General features: G+C 46.5%; 1 protein-coding gene across 1 annotated transcript in view; it reads right to left on the reverse strand.

Moving 5' to 3' along the window:
• The window catches only part of CCDC73 (coiled-coil domain containing 73), a 227,144-nt gene that overhangs the window by 11,143 nt on the left and 190,932 nt on the right, over positions 1 to 25,069 (reverse strand). The window contains exon 17 of the mRNA XM_075928786.1: positions 6,753 to 6,883. Within this exon, the coding sequence (XP_075784901.1) occupies positions 6,753 to 6,883 (131 nt within the window). The remainder of the gene's footprint in view (positions 1 to 6,752; positions 6,884 to 25,069) is intronic.

Consider the following 25,069-nt stretch of genomic DNA (forward strand, 5'->3'; position numbering starts at 1 on the left):
CCTCCCCTGGAACTCCAGCCTATGGGGAGAGGGAAGGGAGGGCAGGGAGGACTGAGGTTCAAGGCCTCAGGCCAGTTTAACTCTTCTGGGGTTCCAGGGTTAGTGGCTTTTTGAGCCCTGCTAGGCTCTGGGGTGGGGCCAAAAATGAGAAGTCAGTTTACAGGACAGGGCTGCCAGTGAGTGAGTTAAGGATGGGGTGCAGAATCTGGGTTGGAGGTAGGGTGCAGAAGCAAACTAGGGGCAGATACCTGGCCAGGAAGAAGGAACAGGGTGCTGGTGAGTGTCTGGGCAGGGGGTAGGAGCAGGTGCTGGTGTGTCTCTAGCCAAGAGAGAAAGGGACAGGAGCAGCTTGGCCGGTATGTGGGAGTCTCCAGGGATGGGTAGCCCTCAGGCAGGATCTACGAGCAGCACTAGAAGAAGTTCATATGCTGCTCCTTTGAGCAGCTGGGTTTCTTAAAGTCTAGACACCATGTTAGCTGCCCTCCCTGGAGCGTGGGGGATGGTAGGGTGGAAAAGGAACTGCATGCGTTGCTGTAGGCCATGGAGGAGCAGTGTGCACTTCCTAACAAGCTGGATCTGGGGTGGAGTCTCAGGACTAACTCCTCCTTCCCCAAAGGAAGTGGGTGCTGGCTCCAATCTTGCAAGGGTGGTGGTGGAAGGCTGTAGCGCCAGCGCAGGCTCCTCATTGTTGGGGGAGGGCTATGAGGAGTGAGGGGCTGGGAACACTGGCTGAGTTGAGATCAACTGTCAGTGCCTCCACAATCAACCAGTCAATCACAATCGAGTGGTTGGTGACTACAGGTCTAAAGTATGCAGGAGGGCCTCTCGAGTAGATGAGTGTGGTTTAGATAAAAGATCTGGAGAATAATCGGATCATTAATATGGAAGTCTGAGGACACTTTCAGTAGAAATGATGAGTGAGTCCGTAAAGTAAGTGTCTTTGGTAAAAACCATATAAGGTGGGGCTGCTGTAAGGGCTGCAAGGAAACTGACCCTGCGGGCGGATGTTATTGCTAGAAGAAAGACTACCTTTGCGGTCATGAGTGATTAAAAGGCATGTAGCTAAAGGTTCAAATGGAACTCAGATTAGCATATCCAATACCAATTCTAGTTTCCATAAGGGTGATAGAGATACATGTGGGGGAAAAAGTTCTGAAGACCTTTTAAAAAGCGTCTGGTGATGGGATGGGTGACTGTAGAATGTCCGTCTATGAGTGGATGAATTGCGTTGGTAGCAGCCAAATGAGCCCGAGGTGAACGGAGGGACAAATTGGATTGTTTCAAATCCAGTATGTAATCTAGAATTACGTGAAGTGGAGTTGTGTTTGGGTTGCAATGTCTCTGTTTACACCATTTAGATAATCTTGTATATTTGTGAAGATAGGCGCACTACCACCCACACTTCTTACTATGAAGGACTTGTTTCACCGTGTCAGAACAGACTGTTTTGGCATCCTGAAACCAGTGAGGAGCCAGGCTGTCAAGTTCAGGCTCTGTGGATGGGGGTGTAATAGTCCACTTGCCCTGGATCAGTACATCTGCATGGCAGGGGAGAGACTGGGGGGTTGAAGTGACATTTGAGAGAGAGAGGGAAACCATGTCTGCCTGGGCCAAGCAGGGGCTATCAGAATTACTCAAGCTTGGTCTCTCCTGATCTTCTTGAGGGTTCTGGGAATGAGTGGGATTGCAGGGAAGGCACAGAGGAGATGGGCTTTTCAAGGAATCAGGAAAGCATCACCTAGGGATCCTAGCCCCAGATCTGCTCTGGAACAATAAGCAGGACATTTGACATAGTTGCGGGAGGTGAAAGGGTGGATTTGAGGAAACACCCATTTTTTAAACATGGTCTGATGACTTGCCGATCAATCTTCCACTTGTGATCTATGGTGAAATGTCTGCTCAGAATGTCTGCCGTGGTGTTTTTGATTCCGGGCAGGTACAAAGCAATCAATGTTATGTGGTTGGAAATGCACTAATTCCAGAGATGGACTGCTTCTGCACACAATGAATGGGATCAGGCACTCCCTGGACGGTTCATGTAATACATGGTCATTACATTGTCTGTCAGTCTCCTGACGGTGCTATTGGCAATGTGTGTTCAAAATTGCTTGCAAGTGTTGGAGGCTGCCTGAAGCTCCAGGATGTTTATATGTCATTTTGTTTCTTGATTGGTCCACTGCTCCTAGGCAAAAAAGCCTTCCAAATGTGCTCCCCAGCCTATCATGGATGCATCGATTGTAATCTGTGCTCATGGTTAATTGCGCTGGAAAGGCACTCCTGCTAAGAGATTCGATGGGGTGGTCCGCCACTTGAGAGAGAGGTTAGGACATTGTCGGGAGGAGAGAGACAACCTTGTGGACCTGATGTTTTGAAGGAATGCAAACAGAGGCCAGCCAATGTTGAAGGCAACAAAGATGTAAACAAACATTTTGCACCACATTAATTGTGGCAGCCATGTGGCCCATCAACTGTAAGCATGTGAGAGTTGTTACTGAAGGACTCCTGGTAAGTATGTTGATCAGATCTTGTATTGCCTGGAACCTCTGGGAGGCACGAGCCACAATAGAATTGATTTGAGCGCCGATAAACTCTAGAGTCTGTGCTGGCTGAAAAGCGGACTTCTGGTTGTTGATAATGAGACCTAGGGGTTGGAATAGGTCTCTTGTTGTAGTTATGATCTGGAGAGTCTCCTGCCGCAATGCACCTTTTATGAGGCAGTCATCAAGGTAGGGAATGATAATGACACCTTGACGATGTAGAAATGCAGCTACTATGGCCAGAGTCTTGGAGAAAACTCTGGGGGCCGAAGAGAAGCCAAATAGTAGAATACAGTACTGGAAATGCTTGGATGCTATAGTAAAACACAGGAAGCATCTGTGGGATGGGTGGATCGTCAAATGGAAATAGGCCTCTTGTGGGTTGAGGGCTGCACACAAGTCAACCTTATCCAGGAATTATGGGTGCTAAGGTAACCATCTTGAATCACTACTTGCAGGAGTATTTGTTGAGCTTTCATAAATCTAGGATGGGTCTCCACCCTGCTGTTTGTTTCTCCGTAAGGAATTGGCGTAGAACTCTTTGCCCTTGAACTGGTCGGGCACTCTCTCAACAGCTCCAATGGCAAGGAGTCGATGGCAAGGAGTTCATGAGAGGGTTCCCTGAAGAGAGATGGGAGAGGCGGGGAGAGAGATGAACGGGATGGAGTAGCCGGATGCAACTATTTCTAAAACCCATCGGTCTGTTGTGATAGTAGCCCAGCGATGGTGTAAAGGGCGTAGATGATGGTGAAAGACAGCAGAGTGATTCTGAAGATGAGAGGTCGTGCAGGCCCCTGACCAATGTTTCAAACCTGCTGCTTGTTGGACTGGGAAGCGGAAGAGCAATTGTTTTGTTGCTTCCTTTGTATCTGTGGTCTAGAATGGCCCTGGTCAAAGGTTCTCTGTTAATTTCTGGGATACTCAAAATTATGGTGGTGTTTGCAGGGTTGATAGGGTGTGTACTGCCTGTGTCAATATGGTGGGGTGTTCTAAGCGTGGTTGAAGAGTCTTTACTCATATGAAGAACTTAAACTATTCTCTGCAAGAATAGATGATCTTTATCAAATGGAAGGTCCTCAACCTTTCCTCGAAGCTCTTTGGATACACATACAGACAGGAGCCAGGATGCTCTACTGCGCATAACGATAGAAGTTGCAGTAGATCTTGCCGCGGTGTCCATGATATTTAAAGCTGTTTGCAGTGCTATGCGAGCTGTTCTGTATTCCTCCTACACTATCAATTTTAGTATAGGTCTCTTATTGTCTGGGATAGGCTCCATTAATCTGGAGTAATTATCAAAGTCATGATTGGCAAGGAGGGCAGAATAGTTAGCTATATGTAAGTGTAGTGTGGAAGGTGCTGAAAATGTCCATACATTTCGATTCCTTATCCTGCAGTCTGTTTCTGTACTGGGGAAGTTTTGACCATTGAGCTGCATCACCCAGAAGTGAAATAGTTTGGTGTTGGATGAATAAGAAGTCCAAACATTTAGGAGGGACAAAGTATTTCTTGTACGCCCACTTACTGGTAGGGGGCACAGACGCAAGTGTCTGCCACATATCACCCGCAACCTCCATGATAGCTTTGTCTATTGGAAGCGCGATTTTGGCTCTCTGGGTAGGCTGGAGATTTTTTAGAAGTCAATGCTGTTTCTCCTTAACTTCAGAGAGTTACACCTGTTGGGTTGTAGCCACTCTCTTAAACAGTTCCTGGAACTGCTTAAGGTCATCAACAGGGGAGAGGTCCCCAGGTATGACTGCTTCATCTGGGGACAATGAGGACTGATCTGTGGGAGATGTTTCTGGGTTGTGGGGCTCATCCTCCTCTGTTATCTGGCCCTCCTCCATCTCCTGGCGGTCTGCGGCCCATGGGATGTGAGAGTAAGATGAAGGAGCCAGTTGTCTGGAGGCTGGTGTAGGAGGGGCACTAGAGCGGTGTCGAGATAGTTACCAATGTTGGTAATACCGTGGGGGAAACCTCCACCCCATCATCCGCGGGGGATGTTGATCATGTGTACATCTATATCTGTTGCATCAAGATCTGGTCCATGAAGAATGTCTTGAGAAGACATTTATTCGCTCTTGTGAAATGCTTCAGATCGAAGGCACCAGGGATCTTATGGAGCTTCTAGATCAGCGGTTGGCAACCTATGGCATGCATGCCACAAGTGGCACGTGAGCTGATTGGCATACGAGATGGGAGCTCAACCCCACCCCTCCTCCCCTGTGCAGCTGGGAGCCTTCACCAATGTTCCCTTAATGTGTGCGCCTACATGGCAAAACAAAAAAATTCTAATCTAAGCCTGCCCACCTCTGTAGCAGCACTCAGTTTCCTCCTGCTCCTGGAAGGTGAGTGTCGTGGCTCCTCCCAGGGACGGGGACAGACAGCTTGGGGCTGCATTGGGGAGCTGGCTGCTCAGGTGGCCACTCTGATGGCCAAGGCCATTTTGGGGATTGGCTGCCACTGAGGCCGAGGTTGCATTGTGAGGCGGCTGCTGCCAGTGCTTCAGGCCTAGAACACATGGTGGGTGGGCATGTTACTGCTGCAGTGAATGCTGCACAGCCAAGCAGGTTGGAGACTGGGGTGGGGTGTTGAAGTGCTGTGTAGTAGGCATCGGGGAGGCATGTTGTTGTGGGAGGTCATGAATACGTGCTGATCCCTGTATCAGTGCCAGCGAATGTGGCGCAGATTATGGTGATTAAGGTGCCAGTGAAAAGGTTGGTTCCGAGTATATACAAATACAGCTACACTTGGAATAAGCCTTCATTGGCACCAGTTAGTTCATCAGTACCGAAGGCGCTGCTGAGATAGATTTGTCTTCCTCATGGAGCTTGGTTGGTGCTGGGGTTTTAGGTATTGGTGTGTGAACCGCAGTCATTGGTGCTGGTATTATCCCATGCCAAGATTCTGGTTCCGCGGTCTTTGTGGACCTCCTAGGCACGGTGTTGGGTTTATTACTAATGCTGACCCAGATGGATGAAGAAGCTAGCAATGATCTAGTCAGCAAAACTCCTTTTGATGCTGTTTTTGGTGTTGGCAAGTTTGCACATTGTTTCTCAGCTCTGGTGGCTTGAGACGAGTGGCAGAGTCCCCGGCCTCAGAAGGCTGAAGAGCTTTATCGAAAAGGAGCATGCGGAGCCCCATCTTTCTATCTTCATGAGGCAGTTAATTTGCTATAGTGAAGGCATTTTTGAGGAATATACACCTCACCAAGGGACTGAATGCAGGAGGATTGTCCATCTAAGGCCAGCATGGCTTCATGACAGATGTCGCATTTTTTAAAAACCTGGGGAGCCTGGCATGTCAGAAGTTGTGAGAGAACATCTGTGCACAGTATGAAAAAGGTGACTCCTTGAGTTAACCTCTCCCAGGTTTTCTTCCTTTCTCCTCGTGTTTTGAGGAAGAATCCATGGGCATCTTTTTTTAAACTATAATAAACTACAAGAAACTGTCCACTATTAACACTAACAACACCTGAAACGGTGGAATCTAACAACTAACTAACAACGTAAACAGCCTGAAGTAACTCTCTGAGGAGAGAAGGCAAATTCCGTCTGCAGCTGAGAATGGTAATAGAAGAACTGAAGGGGGGATGAACCGCATACGCGAAGCACAAGGCATGAATGGGATGGGGTGCCTCATGTACATGTGCAGCCCAACTGGCTACTACTGTGCAAAACTCCAATCTGCAACACCAGAATGACCCGACACCTACAGTTGAGCACCCATGGGGGCATCACTCGAAGTAGGACAGGTTTCTCCTTAATTTCTCTGCTTGTGCATATATAGATGTAGACCAATGTGAATATTCTGCCTTATCAAAGATGATGATGAACAAATTCAAGAGCAACTGGCAATATATTTTTTGTCATACAATAAACATATTCTGAATTATTTTATTAGAATAAGTAAACCAAAAGAACATATCTACTTGTCTTCATATGTTGTGGGTGATCGTTTTTATTGAGGTACATAATGAACTACCTCACCCTCTCCTCTCAAAACAGACTGGTTAGCATCTGCTTGATTTATATGCTGTGACTTTTTCCTGCTGTTTTCGATCAATCTTAATTGTGAAAAATGGTGCCATGTTGCCCTCTTGATATTATTTTGGTGATCAACTCAGTCTCAAGGCATCCAGATGCATACAGTTCTACACATATCTGTGGAATTAGCTCACCAAAGTTTGCTCTGCAATATTTTTAATTGACTTACATGTTCTGTGGGAAAAGAAGAATCATAAGTCTTCGCTATTGCATTCCATTCTTCACTGGGATTTCTCTTGGGACCTTGATGAATACTTGAGGTATTCAAAGTGTCAGCAACTCTGCTAATACTGGTAGAATCTAATTGACAAAAAAGGAAATGGTAACAACTGCAATTCATTTTCTCAGCCCTAATTTTAGAGTGAATAAACTTCTGGCTTATCTCTGATCTTAAGAAGCACAAGTGTTTGTTTTAAATCACAAGGGTTTTTTTATTTTACCTTATTTATACTTTATTATTTTTCTATAATTTGATCTTATTGCCAGAAATTGTTTCAGTAAAAGAGTGGCAAGAATGATTTTTAATAACGTTTCCATTTTAATAAAAATACATTATATATAAGAAATGATGGTACAGTATTACAAAAGTCCCAGTATTAAAATTTTATTTTTGGTAAATAATTGCAACAAAGAGGAAATTACCTTGTGCAGTTATGGTGTTTCTTCAAGATGTATCTCCTTATAGGTGCTCCACTGTGGGGGCTCTTGCATCTCTGAACTGCTGATAGAATAATTTTGGTAGCAGTGTCCATTCAGACCACACATGTGCTATTCCCTCCTTGTGCTCTGCTAAGAGGCTAATAAGGTGCCCAGGTGAACCCCCTCAGATCCTTCTTTGAGTCCTTGACAAGAACCACAAAGTAAGAGGGGAGGACAGGAGTCATGGAACATCCATAGGGACACACATCTGAAGCCTGGGCAACAAACAGGAAGAATTGGAGGCCCTGGCCCAGTCCAAGAAATATGATTTAATTGGGATAACAGAAACTTGGTGGGATGACTCGCATGACTGGAGCGCTGTCATGGAAGGGTATAAACTGTTCAGGAAGAACAGACAGGGGAGAAAAGGAGGAGGAGTTGCTCTGTATGTAAGAGAGCACTATGATTGCTCAGAACTCCAGTATATAGAAGGAGAAAAGCCTGTTGAGAGTTTATGGGTTAAGTTTAGAGGTGCAAACAACAGCAGTGATGTTGTGGTTGGTGTCTACTACAGGCCACCGAATCAGGTGGATGAGGTAGACGAGGCTTTCTTTGGACAACTGAGAGAAGCTTCCAGATCACAGGCTCTGGTTTTCATGGGGGACTTTATGACATCTGTTGGGAGACCAATACGGCAGTATACTGGCAATCCAGGAAGTTTTTAGAGAATGTTGGGGATAACTTCGTGGTACAAGTGCTGAAGGATCCAACTAGGGGCCATGCGCAGCTTGACCTTCTCCTCACAAACAGGGAGGAATTAATGGGGAAGTAGAGGTGAGTGACAAGCTCAGAAGCAGTGATCATGAGATGGTAGATTTCAGGATCCTAACCAAAGGAAGAAAAGAGAGTAGTAAAATACACACCTTGGACTTCAGAAAAGCAGACTTGGACTTTCTCAGAGACCTGATGGGCAGAATTCCCTTGGATGCTAACATGAAAGGGAAAGGAGTCCAGGAGAGCTGGCAGTATTTTAAAGAAGCCTTATTGAAGGCACAGAAAGAAACCATCCCAATGTGTAGCAAGAGAAGCAAACATGGTAGGAGACCGGCTTGGCTTACAGGGGAAATTCTTGGTGAAATTAAACACAAAAAGGGAGCTTACAAAAAGCGGAAACTTGGACAAATGACCAGGGAGGGGTATAAATGTATAGTTCGAGAATTCTGAGGGGTAATCAGGAAGGCGAAAGCGCAATTGGAATTGCGACTGGCAAAGGATGTGAAGGATAACAAGAGAGGTTTCTACTGGCATGTTAGCTCTTGCCTGTTCAGTGGTCTCCAACCTTTTTCCACCCAAGATCACTTTTAAAATCTCAGAACAGGCGAAGATCTACCGTCCCGCCCCTTCCTTGAAATCCCACCCCTTCTTGAAGCCCCGCTCTCTATTCTCCTCCTGTCCATCACTTGCTATCCCCCGCCCTTACTTACACACTCTGATAAACAGTTTATTTTTAAATTATGCGATATATAAAATTCAAATCATGTGTTTATAGTTATGAAATAAATGGTCTGTTTTTTATTCATGCTATTTAAATCTAAAATGAAGCATTTATAATTATACATTTTGTGGGGACAGAGTTCTGCGGCTAGAGGCAGGGGAGAGGGAACAAGGTGCTGGGAGGGCAGAAGACAGGGTTCTGCAGCAGCGGACAGAGTGGCAGTGGGGACAAAGTTCGGGGAGTGGGGTTGGGAATGGGGACAGTGTTCGGGGAGTGGGGACAGAGTTCTGTGGCTGGGGAGCGGGGAGTGGGGGCAGAGGCCGGGGTGCCAGTGGAGGCAGAGCGTCCCCTACATCTGCCTCCTCCCAGGATTCCCCCCCCCCCCGAGGGAAGCCAGTGCGTGCCTCCTCTGGGCCTGACTCCCTTCCCCCTCCCCCCACTCCGCGGCACAGGGAAACCCCGTGTGTGCCTGCCCTGGGGCTGATTTTCCCCCCTCTTATCCCAGCGGCGCAGGGAAACTCCATGCGTGCCTGCCCCAGGCCAACTCACCCTTCCAGTGCCGGTGCAGAGAAGTCACCGAGCTCCTCCTCCGGGGCCGACACCCCCTCCCGTAGTGCACCCGGCAGAGCAGCCAATGCACTTCCGCAATCCCCAGAAGTGGCGTTAAACTGCGGGACTTCCGTCCACCCGCGGGAAGCCAGTGCTACCTCCATTTTCACTGGAGGTACGTAGTGGGGCTTCTCGGGGTGGAGGGAAAATGGGGGGGCACAGACGCCTAGCGATTGACTGGTCGAGGCCTCATGATCGACCAGTCGATCACGATCGATCTGTTGGTGACCATGGCTGTAGAAGGTGATAAGAGAGGGTGTGGGGCCCCTACTGAATGAAGGAGGTAACCTAGTGACAGATGATGTGGGGAAAGCTGAAGTACTCAATGCTTTCTTTGCCTCTGTCTTCACGGACAAGGTCAGCTCCCAGACTAATGTGCTAAGTGATGCAAGATGGGATGAAGATGGACAGCCCTTGGTGGGGAAAGAACAGGTTAGGAACTATTTAGAAAAGCTAAACGTACACAAATCCATGGGTCTGGACTTAATGCATCCGAGGGTACTGAGGGAGTTGGCAAATGTCACTGAGGAGCCTTTGGCCATTATCTTTGAAAAGTTGTGGAGATCGGGAGAGATCCTGGATTCTTGGAAAAAGTCAAATGTAGTGCCCATCTTCAAACAAGGGAAGAAGGACGATCCAGGGAACTATAGGCCAGTCAATCTTACCTTGGTTACTGGAAAAATCATGGAAGGGATCCTTAAGGAATCCATTTTGAGGCACTTGGAAGAGGGGAAAGTGATCAAGAATAGTCAGCATGGATTCACAAAGGGCAAGTTGTGCCTGACCAATCTGATTAGCTTCTATGATGAGGTAACTGGCTCTGTAGACATGGGAAAGTCAGTGGATGTGATATACCTTGACTTTAGCAAGGCTTTTGATATGGTCTCCCACAATATTCTTGCCAGCAAGTTAAGGGAATGTGGATTGGATAAATGGATGGTAAGATGGATAGAAAGCTGGCTAGAAGGTCAGGCCCAGCAGGTAGTGATCAAGGGCTCGATGTCAGGATGGTGGTTGGTTTCTAGCAGAGTGCCCCAAGGTTCGGTTCTAAGACCGTTTTTGTTCAATATCTTTATTAATAATCTGTATGAGGGGACGGATTGCACCCTCAGCACGTTTGCAGATGACACTAAGCTAGGGGGAGAGGTAGATACACTCGAGGGCAGAGATAGTCCAGAGTGACTTAGACAAATTGGAGGATTGGGCCACAAGAAATTTGATGAGATTCAACAAGGACAAGTGCAGAGTCCTGCACTTGGGACGGAAGAATCCCAAGCATTGTTGCAGGCTGGGGACTGAATGGCTAAGTAGCAGTTCAACAGAAAAGGACCTGGGGATTACAGTGGATGAGAAGCTGGATATGAGACAACAGTGTGCCCTTGTAGCCAAGAAGGTTAATGGCATACTAGGTTGCATTAAGAGGAGCATTGCCAGCAGATCCAGAGATGTCATTATTCTCCTTTATTCAGCTCTGGTGAGGCCACCTCTGGAGTACTGTGTCCAGTTCTGGGCCCCCAATTACAGGAAGGATGTGGATGCATTGGCGAGGGTCCAGCGGAGGGCTACCAAAATGATTAGGGGGCTGGAGCATATGACATACGAGGAGAAGCTGAGGAAGTTGGATCTGTTTAGTCTGCAGAAGCAAAGAGTGAGGTTCCAAAGAGGATGGAGAAAGGCTGTTCTCAGTAGTGACGGATGGCAGAACAAGGAACAATGGTCTCAAGTTGCAGTGGGAGAGGTCTAGGTTGGATATTAGGAAAAACTATTTCACTAGGAGAGGGGTGAAGCACTGGAATGGGTTACCTAGGGAAGTAGTGGAGACTCCATCCCTAGAGATTTTTAAGTCTCAGCTTGACAAAGCCCTGGCTGGGTTGATTTAGTTGAGATTGATCCTGCCTAGGGCAGGGGACTGGACTTGATGACCTTCTGAGGTCTCTTCCAGATCTATGGTTCTATGATTCAAAGAACCATTGTTACTGCACAAGGTGAGTAACTTCCTCTTCTTTGAGTAGTGTCCTTAGTGGTGCTCCACTGTACATGACTCCTGAGCTGTATCCCTAATGGGAAGCTGGGACTTAGAAGTTGTCTATTGGATTACAATAGTGTGGAGCTGAAGCAGGAAGTTGGAAACAAACTCCTCGGTAATTATATAATGCTCTGGGAAAGTATGCACAGACTCCAAGGCTCCTGCCATACAGGTTTAGGAAATGGGGACATTCTTGAGGAAGGCAAATCTGAGGAAACCAATCTCATTGAAAGTGTGGATTCTGGATGGAGATAATATATTGCAAACCCCTGATAGCAGTGTTTGCTATTGTTCAAGACCGATTTGCAGAATGCGATGATATCATTGTACTATTCAACCTTTATATAGTGGAAAGGAAAATCTTAGGAGATTAAAAGGCCTTTGTTCTGTCCAGGTCAAAGGCCAAGGCTCTCCTAATGTCTAAGGTATGCAGTATAGCCTCCCTGTTGCTGCCATGAGGTTTAGGGTAATAAGTTGGGAGGTAAATCAATTCTGTGAAAAGGTGAGGTCACATTGGGGACTTCAGATGCAGTCTGTAATTAACCTTGACCCAAAAGAATACTGTATAAGAAGGGGGGTGCCATTAGTGCTGCTGTCTCCCCTATTCTCCTTGCTGAGGTGATGGCCACCAGGATCGCTGTTTTCATAGGCAGATAAAGAAGTTACTCTGTGCACTAACGATGGTTCTTTGAGATGTGCATTCCCATAGTTGCTCCAGTGTTGGTGTTGGGTTCATCTGTGCCACAGATCAGAGACTTTTACAGCAGTATCCAGTCGGGCTGCACATGTGTGAGAGGCGCATGGTGTTCCTGCCTTTGAAGTTAGTGCGCACAGCCCAACTCTCCTCTGTTTTTTCTTTGATACCCTCCTGGCAATTTGTTAATGCCCGAAGAAGTGGGGAGGAGGGCAGGTAGTGGAGCACCCATAGGGACATACTTCTTGAAGAACCATCATTACTACACAGAGTGAATAACTTCTCGTTCTCCTTCCCTGTGATGTCCCCGTGGGTACTCCACTGTTGGTGACTGTGTAGCAGTGACCAGTTAGATAGTAGGTGGGCTTCCGCTAGTTATTGCAGGCCATGAAGAGGACCGGAGTAGCTAGTATGGTTGTTGAGGATGGTGGAATTTCATAGTGTTTCACGAATGTGTGGGTAGACAACCATGTGGCTGCTCGATGTATCTCATGCAGTGAAAATCCCCTGAGGAAGGCAGTTGACATTGCCATCTATAATGGACAGGAGGAGTGCGGACCAGCACCCAGTGACTAAGGGGTTAAATTCAGGTATCTAGCAAAGGTGTTGGCCAGGGGGCTGGGAGAAGCAATCTAGATAGAGGATTGAAATTTTAATTGAGTATAGATTCCTTGCCTGCTTTCTTTGTTTGAGAGAGATAACCCAGGAGTTGAGACACATCGAATGATTTAAACCTAGGCAGGACTACCATGCCTCCAAGGAATTGGAGATTGGGGGAAAAAGTAAAAGAGGAGATTGGAAAAAAGTAAAAGGGGAAAAAAGTGAATTTAGTTGTGTTCAGGATATTTTCTCTTTATATTGTGATTTGGTTTGAATTGCTCTGTGTGAATCTATGCCTCCCCTCCCACTTTACCATCTAAGCTTTGTTTCCAGAGGCTTTTCTCTGTGTTTTAATTTGCTTTCGTTAGTTACTCTGTGACATCTAGCAACTAAGTATGCTTTATCAAGTTTATCTTTTGTTTTGTAATAAAATCACTTTTTTAAAGATAATGATTTGATTCTTGTGTCCTGGAAGGTCTGTCTGTGTGTGTATCTGCATGCCTCTGACTGAGGGATCAGCTACCAGAAACTGCAGCTTGTTTTTCTTTTTTCAAACTTTTTTGGGGAAAAAGAGCTTGGGGTACCCCTGGGGGTGGGTTCACGTTTTCACCCCTGGTTTTAGGGATAAAAAAACCACATGATGTTTGGTTTTTTGTTTGTTTTTCAGAGCCAGGGAATCTGTGACTCTGGAAAGTTTTGGTAACCAGTGCCTGTAGAGACAAGGTTTTTAAGCTTTCTTGCGGGCCCTCACCTTCTGCACTAGGAGTGCCAGAGTGGGGAACAGCCCTGACGTCATTGCTTTGGGAGTCATCGGTATCACTCTGTTCTGGAGTGAGTAGCAGGTGGGTAATACAGGATGTTATCAATTTTTATATGTGCTAGGAAGAAAGTGGTTTTCTCTTGGATTTTTCAGCTAGAGATACAAGCAGTCTCTTTGATAGTCAAAAAGACTACATACTGTTTAAGTAGAAGACATGGCTTTTCTCATGTCTAGAGTGTGCAATATGGCTTTGTCGCTGGAGCAATGCAGTTTTGGGTAGAAAGTGGGAAGGACTATTGGTTAATAGATATGAAATTCAGAACAAACTTTGGGTAAAAAGAAGGGATGGAGTTGTAGGATAACTTTGTGAAATGTCATGTATGACAGTGAGGCCATGAGATGTGCGAGTTCACTAACATTCCTTGCAGACATGATTGCCAGCAGGAACAGCATTCTCATGATATGAGAGGTAAGTGATGAAGTTGTCATTGGCTTGAAGGGTGGTTTTGTGGAGAGTGAAGGAACAGTTCTAAATCCCATGTGGGAGGTATGGGTGTACGTAGTAGGTGAAGGTTCTGTAGTCCCTTCCAAAACCTCTTAGAGATGGGGTGGGCAAATATGAAGACTCCATCTATCAGGTGATGAAAAGCTGTAATCGCAGCCAGGTGAACTCGGAGTGATGAAAGAGATAAATTTTGTTGTTTCAGGTGCGTGATATATTCCAGGATGAAATGGAGAGGAGCCGTAGGTGGTTGGACTCCCTTCTGGGTGCACCACTGTAAATCTTTGCCATTTGTACAGGTAAGTACTACGTGTAGTTTGTCTTCTGCTATGTAGTAGTATAGTTCTTTCTTGTTGCAAGCACTGTTGCTCTGCTTCGGAGAATCAAATAGGTACCAAGACATCAGGTGCAGTGTTTGCAGCTGGGGATGAACTATCACACCGTTGCTCTGGGAGAGGAGATCCGGCCAGGTCAGAAGTAGGCAGGGAGGTCGTAGAGACAGTTGATAAAGACTTGGAAACCATGTCTGCTGAGGCCAAGCTGGGGCTATTAGAATTACATGGGCTCTGTCTGTCTGTCTATCTTCTGGAGAACTGGGGATCAGAGGGATAGGAAGAAAGGCATATAACAGGTGAATATTCCAGGGAAGAGTGCTGCATCTCCCAAAGAGTTGTGCCCTATGCTCGCTCTCAAACAGCATTGGAGGCATTTGTAATTTTGACTGGTTGCAAAGAGGACTGTCATCACCCCCAGCATTGGAATAAATTATGGGTGACCTGACTGTGCAGTTCCCATTCATGCCCTCAGACAGTGACAGCTGAGGGTATCAGCCATGATATTCTTGACTCCAGGTAGGTATGCTGCCGTGATATGCCAATTCCAGAGCTGAATTGCCTGTGCACATAGCGAAGGGGATCTGGCGCCCCCTTGGTGGTTTATGTAGAACATCATAGTCATATTGTCAGTGAGGATATGCACCGAAGAACCCTGAACTGTATGGGAGGAAGTGTTTGCATGCACTGTGAACTGCTTGAAGCTTGAGCAGATTGATATGCAGCCTAGTTTCATTAATGGACCACTTCCCTTTTACATATTATTGCTGGAAGTGGGTACCGCTACCTAGAAGTGAGGCATCCGTAGTGATTTGTTTGGATGGTTGATCTCGGTGGAAGGAAACCCCACTGGAGAGATCTTGTGCTTGTGTCCACCATTGTAAGAAGGTAAGGACTTTCAAAGGAGGCAAAACATGCCGGTGGACATGGTGTTTGGTTGCACTGAGGCAATCTAGTGTTGGAAACATCAAAAGCACACTCTGGCATGTGGGACAACATATGTGGTAACGCCATATGCCCCATGAATCTGAGACAAGTTAGAAAGGAAATGGTTAGGCTGGTGGTCATGTTTGTGATGAGTCCTTTTATAGCATCGAAACATTGATTGGGGAGATAGGCATGTGCTATCGTAGAATCTATGTGAGCCGCTATAAACTCTAGGGATTGTGTAGAGTGGATTTTTGCTCATTGATAATGAACCCTAGAGACTGAAGGAAGGCCTTTGTGAATCTGATCATGTCCCTTGTGGCCTTGTTAGCTGTATGGATATTAGAAATCAAAATGGAGTCTGTGATTGAGAAAGAATTCAAGATGGAACCCAAGTAACTTTGCCGCCAAAACACCACCTTTGCACACAGCACGTGGCTATGCTCACGGCACCATCAAGCTGCACACGGCACTGAATCTGCACAAGGACCCAAAGTTTTGCACTGGTTACGCTTTGCCTTTTGCACTCGGGACCTTCAGTGTTTTCCCGCCTTGGGCTCTATATAATCTGGATTCGTGAGGAGGTCGGGTCAGCAGTTTCCTGTTGCACCCTGGAGGAGAATCGTTCTGTCGTCTGGAGACTGTGGTGAAGGCTGGGACCAGTCCAATGACAGACCAGACCTAACTTCTCTGTCACCAACAGGGTGCTCCGGTCCACAGCTGTGGCAATTGCTCAACATTGTGAACCTCAGCTACCTGCTCCCCACACCATCGGGTTGTGCCACCACAGAGCCTTGTTCTCCGTTTGCTTGCTGTGGTGAAGGCCCTCTGCAGCACCGGGAACTGTTCTGCTTGCCGTCCATGAACAGTATAGTGGTCAGTTGCAAAAGTAGGGACTAAGCAAAGAACTGAACTGTTCCTCCATACCATCGCTAACATATCGGAGTTCAGGACGCCTCAGTGTTCTCCCCTGAACCTAACAGCAGCTAAAGGGTAGAAGGTCCTGAGCTTCAAAACCACCAGAGCCTCTGACAGAATGAGTATAGACTGTTTAATTTACTTATTCTATCTTCTACTATGTTAATTTGTTCAGTGTTTGTAATCCATGATTTTAATTTACCTGTTACCTGTTGTACTTTACAATATATTCTTAAATTTGACATTCATGTCTGTGCTTCATTTAGAAGCTGAGAAATCAGCTGGTGATTAGATACAGGAGTTTCCAGTGCGGACCACCTTCTGGGACAAAAGCATCTAACATCATTTAAGATCAGGCCCATTAAATTTAGCTTGCTAGTGCGCCTTTGCTAGTAACAGTCTGTTGGGAGGGACCTCGAATGAGACAATCGTCCAAATAAGGCAAGATTGTGATGCCTTTTTGTCAGAGATATGTCACTACAACTGCCAAGGTCTTGGAGAAGACTCTGGGGTAGAGGAGAGTCCGAATGGAAGGACTCTATATTGAAAATAGTCTGTTGCTACTGTAAGGAGTAGAAAACATCTCTGTATGGGATGTAGCATGATATGAATGTATGCATCTTGGAGGTTGAGGACTGCAAACCAGTCCTCTCTCCCCCTGTCCTATGCAGGAATAATCATGGTGAGTGTAACCATTTTGAAACACTGCTTGCGTAGGTATCTGTTCAGTTGACAGAGGTGTTCTCCCCGTTCTCTTTTCAGTAAGAAACTAGTTTGAGCAAAAACCTCTCTCTTGGTATTGTTTGGGGACCCGTTTTACAGCTTCTGTGTTGAGAAGGTGTTAGACTTCTTAGCAAAGCATAGGTTTTGTGAGAAGGGTCCCTGAAAAGAGAGGGAGAAGGTGGGCAGGTTGGGGGAATCGATATGAAAGGGATAGAGTAGCCATAGCTGATGATTTCTAAAACCCACCGATCTGTGGTGATTGCGGCCCGTTGGTTTTAAAAAGGGCGCAAGTAGTGGTGGAAGATGTTGGACTCACCTGGCATTCGTGTGGAGGGGAGGTTGGGTAACAATGATCAAATTCTCAAATTTGCTGTGTAGAGTCATGGAAAAGTGTGTGTTTGAGGCTCTTCTCCATTGGTTTCATGGTCGGAAGCGGCTTTGGTCAAATGGTTTTTCCGGAAAACTGTTCCGGAGAAGGGCCAGTGTAGACAGCACAGTCGTGTTTGCTGCAAAAAATCCCCGACTGCGAAAATGACGATCGGGGCTTTTTTGTGGAAAAGCGCGTTTAGATTGGCCCCGGACGCTTTTCTGGAAAAAGTGCTTTTCCGGAAAAGCATCCTGCCAATCTAGACACACTTTTCCGAAACTGCTTTTAACAGAAAACTTTTCCGTTAAAAGCATTTCCGGAAAATCATGCCAGTGTAGACATAGCCACGGAGTGGGGAATACTTTGTGGGTTTAAAATGTGTGAATGAGAGGCATCCAGGGTGTTACCCTCAACGTTTTGATGTGCAACTGTTAAACAATGTCTTTTGTCCTTAAGTCTGAGCAGCGGTTGGTAGGGAGTGGCCTCAATTCTTTACAAAAGAATAGGAAAGCAGGGGCCTGGGTCTTTTGGCTAGGCTGCACCTGAAGGAAGGAGCCGAAGACCCCAGAGTGGGGAGACAGTCCTAGTTTGCAGGGGCAGCTGGAAAAGAGGTTTTAGGGTGAGTTTGAAAATGTTTGTGCTGAGGTTTCAGTTTAGAATTAGCCAAGCGTTCTTGTTTCTTATGATTTGTAGCCTACTTTGCTCTGCCTGTTCTCACTTATTACCACTTAAATACTACTGCTTGTGCTTAATAAAATCACTTTTATTTTCTATCAAACCCAGTGTAAATAATTGTTACCTAGAGGGGCAACCAGTGTGTACATTTTATTGCTAAAGGGAGCTTACCCAGGTAATTTATTGGGGGGGTTTGATCCCATTTGAGGAGTGGTATCCCAGGAAGCTGGGCCCAAAACTGCACTCTCCTTGGACCACAAGAGGTTCAGTGTCTGTACTGCTTCTCGGGGCGGGGTAGGGATCTCAGCCCGTGGCCTCAGCTCTGGGAGACCAGTGGAGCTGGCCCAGCAGGACCGGGTGGTGAGAAGCCCCAGAGAGTAAGAAGGTGAGTGGCAGTGGCTGTGTCAGCACTCCGGGAGGCACCCCCAAGCAGTCATTTGAGGTATCAAGAAATTTTATCTCTGCGTCCCATCCTGCGGTGACATGTACCCAGCCCATATGAGGATGCATGAAATCCCCCACTATTTTTTTTTGATAGCCTCTCTAATCTTCCTTAGCATTTCATAGTCACTATCACTGTCCTGATCAGGTGGTTGATAATATATCCCTACTGTTATATTCTTATTATTAAAACATAGAATTATTCTCCATAGAGATTCTATGGAATATTTGATTCATTTAAGATTTTTACTTCATTTGATTCCACATTTTTCCCACATACAGTGCCATTCCCCAACCAGCACAACCTGTCCTGTCTTTCTGATATATTTTGTACCCTGGTATGACTGTGTCCCATTGATTGTCCTCATTCCACCAAGTTTCTATGATGCCTATTACAGGCAGTCCCCGGGTTACGTACAAGATAGGGACTGTAGGTTTGTTCTTAAGTTGAATTTGTATGTAAGTCGGAACTGATACATATTTTAGGGGAAACTCTAGCCAAACATTTCTCCAGAGCTCAGTTTTATTCTCCCACACCTCACTTCCCTCAGTCCTTTATTCTCAAGCTGAGGTATCTGCTGAGAAAAGCCGCTCCGCGTCTCCCTGGTCTGCTGGGGGTGGGGTGCTAGCTTTGCGTCTCCCTGGTCTGCTGGGGGGAAACAGCTAGTGCGGGGTTGCCTCACCCCGTTTGTAAGTAGGGATCCGATGTAAGTCGGATCCATGTAACCCGGGGACTGCCTGTATATCAATCTCCTCCTTTAATACAAGGCACTCTAATTCACTCATCTTATTAGCTAGACTTCTAGCATTTGTATATAAGCACTTTAAAAAATTGTCACTTTTTATCTCTCTTCCATTTCCTGGTGTGTTAGACTCTGTTTCATTTGATTGTTTCTCATCTGATGTTACCCATATTTTAATATCTTCCATCCTCCTCTTCTTAGTAGACTATATCAAATCTCTATTAATAGATCCTCCCCTAAAAGATGTCTCTGTCTAATCCATGTGCTCCTTTTCACCTGTCAGCCCTTAGTTAAAAAACTGCTCTACGACCTTTTACAGTCTGAGAGGAGAAACTCCACACAGAGAAAAACATAACTGAATATGCTCTGTAGATGAGGGAACAGATAGCTCGGGTCACCCTGATTGTACAGGAACATCTGGAAAAGGCATGGGAGACCCCGCAAGTTCATTACAATCACCAGGCAAAAGTTTGGCAGTTTCAGCCAGTGGATTGGGTGACGGTGTTATACCCGCAGCAGAAAGCAAACTTTTGGCCCAATGGCAAGGGCTCTAGAAAGTGGTTGAATCTGTGAAGGAAATAAATTACAAAGTGCAGCAGCCTGGATTTCAAAATGAAGAGCAGATTTACCATGTGCAGTGGTTGAGAGGGAATGCCTCACCATGAAATGGGCTATGAAGATGCTTTGGTACTACCTACAGAACCAAAGATTTACCCTCATGACCAACCAGGCACCCTTTCAGTGGATGCAACAAAGAGGAAAATGCAAGGTTAACTAGATGGTTTCTATCCCTGCAACCCTTCCAATTCACTATACAACACTGGGTCGGAGGCTGCCATGGCAATGCAGATGGTCTGTCATGAGTACATTGTACAATGACCCAACTTGCCCAACCCAATGGCGTTGAACAGGGGAGGAAGGGATATGTGCCCCTTCTCTACCTCTGCTCACTCCAGCTTCCATCCCTCCCCCATCCTCCCTCACTTTCACCAGGCAGGGGTAGTGGGTTGGGGTGCAGGCTCTGGTCTTGGATTAAGAGATTTGGAGTATAAGAGGGGCTCTGAGCTGAGCTTGGGGCAGGCAGTTAGGATACCAGAGAGGGTTCTAGGTGCAGGCTCTGGGAGGGTGTTTGGGTGCAAGGGTGCTCGGGGCTAAGGCAGGGGCCTCAGGTACAGGAGAGGGTTCATCACTGGGGTATGGTTTCAGGATATGGGCTCTGACTAGGCACTGCTCTCTCAGGTGGCTCTTGGGTGGTGGTGCAATGGGGCTAAGGCAGGTTCACCCCTGCTCTGGCCCTTCACCACTCCCAAAAGCATCCAGCAGACTCAATCCCAAGTCCTATTGTGCCCCCTCTCTGCTCTGTGGAGATAGGATACAGGGTGGGAGATGGGGCACCTTGACATAAACACCCCTCCTGTCCTTGCCCTGCCCTGCCCAGCAAGCAGGAGGCTCCTAGGCACAGGGGGAGGCAGCTCCAAGGCAAAGGGCAGGAAATGTGCAGCAGTAGGGGGAGGGGCAGCTAAGGTGCCAGCACTTGATAGCCCCTTGGCCAAACCAGTCAAGATAATGTCAGAGGTTCCAAGATCTACCAGTAGATCCCGACCTACTGGTTGATGACCACTGATCTATAGATTATTGGATGCAGTTCAGTGTGGTCCAAAGCCTGCATGGCTGGTCAAAACTCAAAGGGTAGCTTGTTAGATTAGTAATAATGTGCTTATGTGAAATGGCAAATGAGGTCCAGATATTTTCTGTTCCCTGACCAGATCCAAAGACGTGAAACAATCCTGTATGTTCCACAGTGGTTTTTGTGATTTCAGGCATTGTTGAGGCATGTTACTCATTATCTGCTGGATAAGAAGTTCAGGGTATCCTTTAAGTTCTCGTGCTGTAAGACTTGTCAGAAAGTGGAGGTTAAATGTTGGCTATTAGCAGGGCTTGACAAATGGCGGCGAAAACCGCTCGCCAGCCCCGTACTGTGCATGCGCAAGAGCCACATTGCACATGCGCATGCCGTGAATGAATGGGGCGCGTGGCTGAAATCTACTCGCCACAGGCGAGTAGATTGTATAGTTTGTCGAGCCCTGGCTATTAGAAAGCAAAGGCAGAGGTGTTTAATTTTTGTGATTATAGATTAAAAAAACCTTTGATGGCAGCTGTAACACTTTCATCACAACAATATAAGTTTTCCTTAGAAACTGTCTTCATTTTCTAACTATGAGTTTGTTCAGTTTTATTAGGAAAACATTACAGAACACAGGAGACTAAGGATTGTGAAACCAATGACGGTGGTGGTTTAGAAGGAACTGAGGTAACGGCCGCTGGCATGTGCTCAACTGTCATCTGGGCTGATTGCACAATAGTGTGGCACATGCTGGCAGCTGGGAGACTGCTAATGAAAATGACCGATCTGGTGCACAGCGGTGCTAACACACCTAAGTGGAGCACCCACGGGGACCCTCGAAGAAGAAACCAGATTTACTTTTCTGGGATTCCAGAGTTAGTGGATTTTATGGACTCAGGCTCTGGGGTAGGGACAAAAATGAGGGGTTCTGTGTGTGAGGATGGGCTGCCAGTGAGTGGGATAGGGATGAGAGTGCAGGATCCAGGGAGGGAGATGGGGTGCGGAAGAGGAAAGGTTGCAAGGTCTTGGTGGGAGGTAGGGTACAGAAGGAGGCTGGATGCAGAATGTCTGGCCAGGTGGAGGGAGCAGAAGCCGGCTGGGAGTGGGATGTCTGGCCAAGAGGGAGGGTGCAGGAGCAAGAGAAGGTGTCGGAGCAAGCTGAGTGTGCAGGGTCTTGGCAGGGTGAGGGGAGCGAGTGAGAGGGATTAGGGTGCAAGAGTCTGGGCATAAGGGGGGCACTTACCTGGCTTCATGCCCCTTTGCAGCATGGGAAGCTTCTGGGCAGAGCGCTGCCATTCCCCCAGCGAGGTGGGAAGGAGCCTCAGGCCCCCCTCCCCATGTAGCAGGACACCCGCACACCAACTCCAGCTTCCTGCGCGGAGGCACGGAGTGGGAGGAAGAAAACCCTGACCCCACCAAAGCAGATTGCAGAGAGCGAGCGGCTCCATGTGCTGCTATTCCTGCAGTGGGCGACAGAGAGTGGCAGTGCACCTAGCACACCTGCTGAGCCCAAGTGCTCCCCAAGGGGGTCACAGTGCCCCAGCTGGGCTCCGCATGGCCCCTGCCGGGGTGTAGGCAACAGCTCAAAAGCACAGAAGTCTGGCTGCAGCTCCTGGGCTCCTTTTGCCATGGACTTGCCTGGTACCCCCCTCCCTGGCAGCAGCAGTGACGGTGGCCACTGTAACAAAGGAAGAAGTAACATGGCCAGACGGGGGCCCTGTATGACAGAGTCAGTCCCATGGGGGGGAGGAGGGATGGGAGGAGAGGGCTGCATGGTGTATGTTGGTGGTGCAGGGGTTGGTGGGGGCTCGCCAGGTGACGTGCTGGAACGCGGGAAACTCCAGAAGGTACCTCAGTTGCCTGCAGGCAAAGCGCCAAGGCAAGGAGCCACCTTCATGCTCTGTGAGAGGTGTGGGGAGAGGGGAGGAGGAGTGTTGCTGCTGCACCATGCTAGGGGGTGAGTGTTTGCAAACTCTGCCAGCTGTTGGAAGGGAAATAAATGGCAGTACACTGAGCTATTTCTAGCTTGCTGCTTCTCCAAAAGGGCTTTTCAGGACATTTGATGGGGACACCGGGACAAAGCATTTAAATTTAGCACTGTCCTGGATTTTCTGTGATGTAAGGTCGGTATACATATTCTTCTTCTTACTACTTAAACCTTATACTCTGAGTGGAGCATAGGTCATCTACAAGTCTCTTTCACTTCACTCTGTCTTGAGATAAAACTTCTAGTTGACTCCAGGAGTACCGAAGTTGTTGTCCTTCAGTCTCAGTAGATCTTTTCTACGTTGTCTGAGGTTTTCCTCTTTTGCGGGTTCCATGTGAGAGTTTAACGGACTATGCCAGATGATGGTTTTCTGAGAGTGTGGCCTAGCCATTCCCACTGTCTTCTCTTGATTTGAACAGCAAGTGGTTCTTTTCCTGCTCTGTTCCAAAGCTCCTCATTTGTGACAAAGTCTTACCATTTGATGTAAGGATGCATCTCAGGCATCTGTTTATGAATGTCTGTAGCTTGTGATTTTGAAGATTTTCAGTATGTCAAGTCTCACATCCATACAAGAGCACACTCTGCACATTTGTGTTGAAGATTCGCATTTTCGTCTTCGCAGATATTATTTGTGAACTCCATATGGGACAAAGAGTCTTGAATGCAGCTGTTGCTTTTCCTATCCTAGCACTGATATCCTTATCTGTTCCTCTGACTCTGCCCGTAATACTCCCCAAGTAGATGAACTGCTCCGCATCTTCCAGGTCATCCCCTCCCAGTGTGATGGTGGTGTTGTTGGACTGGTTGATCCTCATTGTCTTGGTCTTTCCCTTGTTAATGCTTAGTCCAGTCATTGAGGCAGTGTTGTCTAGTGTTGAGACCTTTTCTTCCATGCTTTCGTGTTGGTGTGAAAGGAGCGTGACATTGTCAGCAAATCAAAGCCCTCTAGCTGTTTAAAAAATAATTAACAGCATATACATAACTCCTATTTATTAGAAAAGCACCTAGCATAATTTTGAATTCTGTAAAAATAATATTGTTTTCTTAACATACAGAAACAAAAATTACCTCTGTAACTTTCATAAAGATCATTTTGAATTTAAAAACAGCACTTTTCATTAAAATAATCAAATCTAATTGGCAGATTTACTGAAACATAAATTAATCTATGATGTATGCTTTTTTCACATTTTACCTAAGTAAGTTCATAAATGTTTATAACAAAGCTCATATCATAATATAGTTCAGCAAATAATCACCAAATTGTCACAATAGAAGTTAAAAATAAAACTATTAAAGTATGTGCGTCTAATGGGCACATCTGTTTTTCTTTCCAAAAGAATCAAAGGGAAGAATCTTCTCCCTTCTCATTTTTTTGCCATGATCTGTGTATTTAGGGTGTGAATGTGTTCATCCGGGTTAATGATGTATGTTAATATAACCAAACAAACTATTTCTGGTTTCCATTCCAAGAGGCATGGTGCACCCCACTGTGATGGGGTGGTCACAGATGACCCCTTGGGGGTATTCCCAGGGTGCTGACAAGGCCACTGCCACCCTCCATTTTGCTCTCTGGGGCTTCTCACCACCCTATGCTGCTGGGCCAGCTCCCTGGTCTCCCCTACCCAAGGTACAGAGATGAGAATCATAGCTTCCCCACCCCCCTCCAAGAATCAAGGCAGTCATTGAATCTCTTAAAGTCCAAGGAAAATGCAGTTTTGGGCCCAGCTTCCTGGAATATCACTCCCCAAAGAGGATCAAACCCTCAAATGAGTTATTTAGGTAGGCTCCCTTTAACAACAAAAGGGGGAATGTACACACTGATTGCCCCCCCAAGTAATAATTATTTACTCTGGGTTTGATAGAAAATAAGAATGACACATATACCATAATAAGATAAACATATCCAGCAGATTAAGACATGAAGATTGATAGGTTGATAGGTTACATGAAGCAATTTGTCCCAAGCATCTTTGAGTTATGTATATTTTTGTTCATAAGTCCTTTTCATAAAGCATGGCGGGGGAAAGGAGGGAAGGGAGAAGCAAGGGACTGTGACACCCACAACTAAGTCTGATTTCTGAGAGAGCTGAGGACAGTGAATACTTTCCAAGAGATGCTCGATACTTCCTATGATCACACACTTATCTTCCAAGTTGTATTGTGAATAGCCTTTATGATTGGGGCCCCACTTGCATCAGACTCCATTAGCATGGATGCAGCTATCTACTCTAGGGAGCCATGATGCACAACTGAAGTCTAAGTCTTTGAGCAGTGTTCATATTGATTGCTATACAAATGGCTATATGAATTAATTTAGTTATCCCGGCACTGATTTTGTTTTATAAAAGGAGGGAAGGGATAAAGTTTATGTATTCAGCTCATAGAACAAACACAGAACAGGTTACTAAGTTGCATCTATAA

The sequence above is a fragment of the Pelodiscus sinensis genome, chromosome 4 (assembly GCF_049634645.1).
Source record: "Pelodiscus sinensis isolate JC-2024 chromosome 4, ASM4963464v1, whole genome shotgun sequence".
Taxonomy (NCBI): domain Eukaryota; kingdom Metazoa; phylum Chordata; order Testudines; family Trionychidae; genus Pelodiscus; species Pelodiscus sinensis.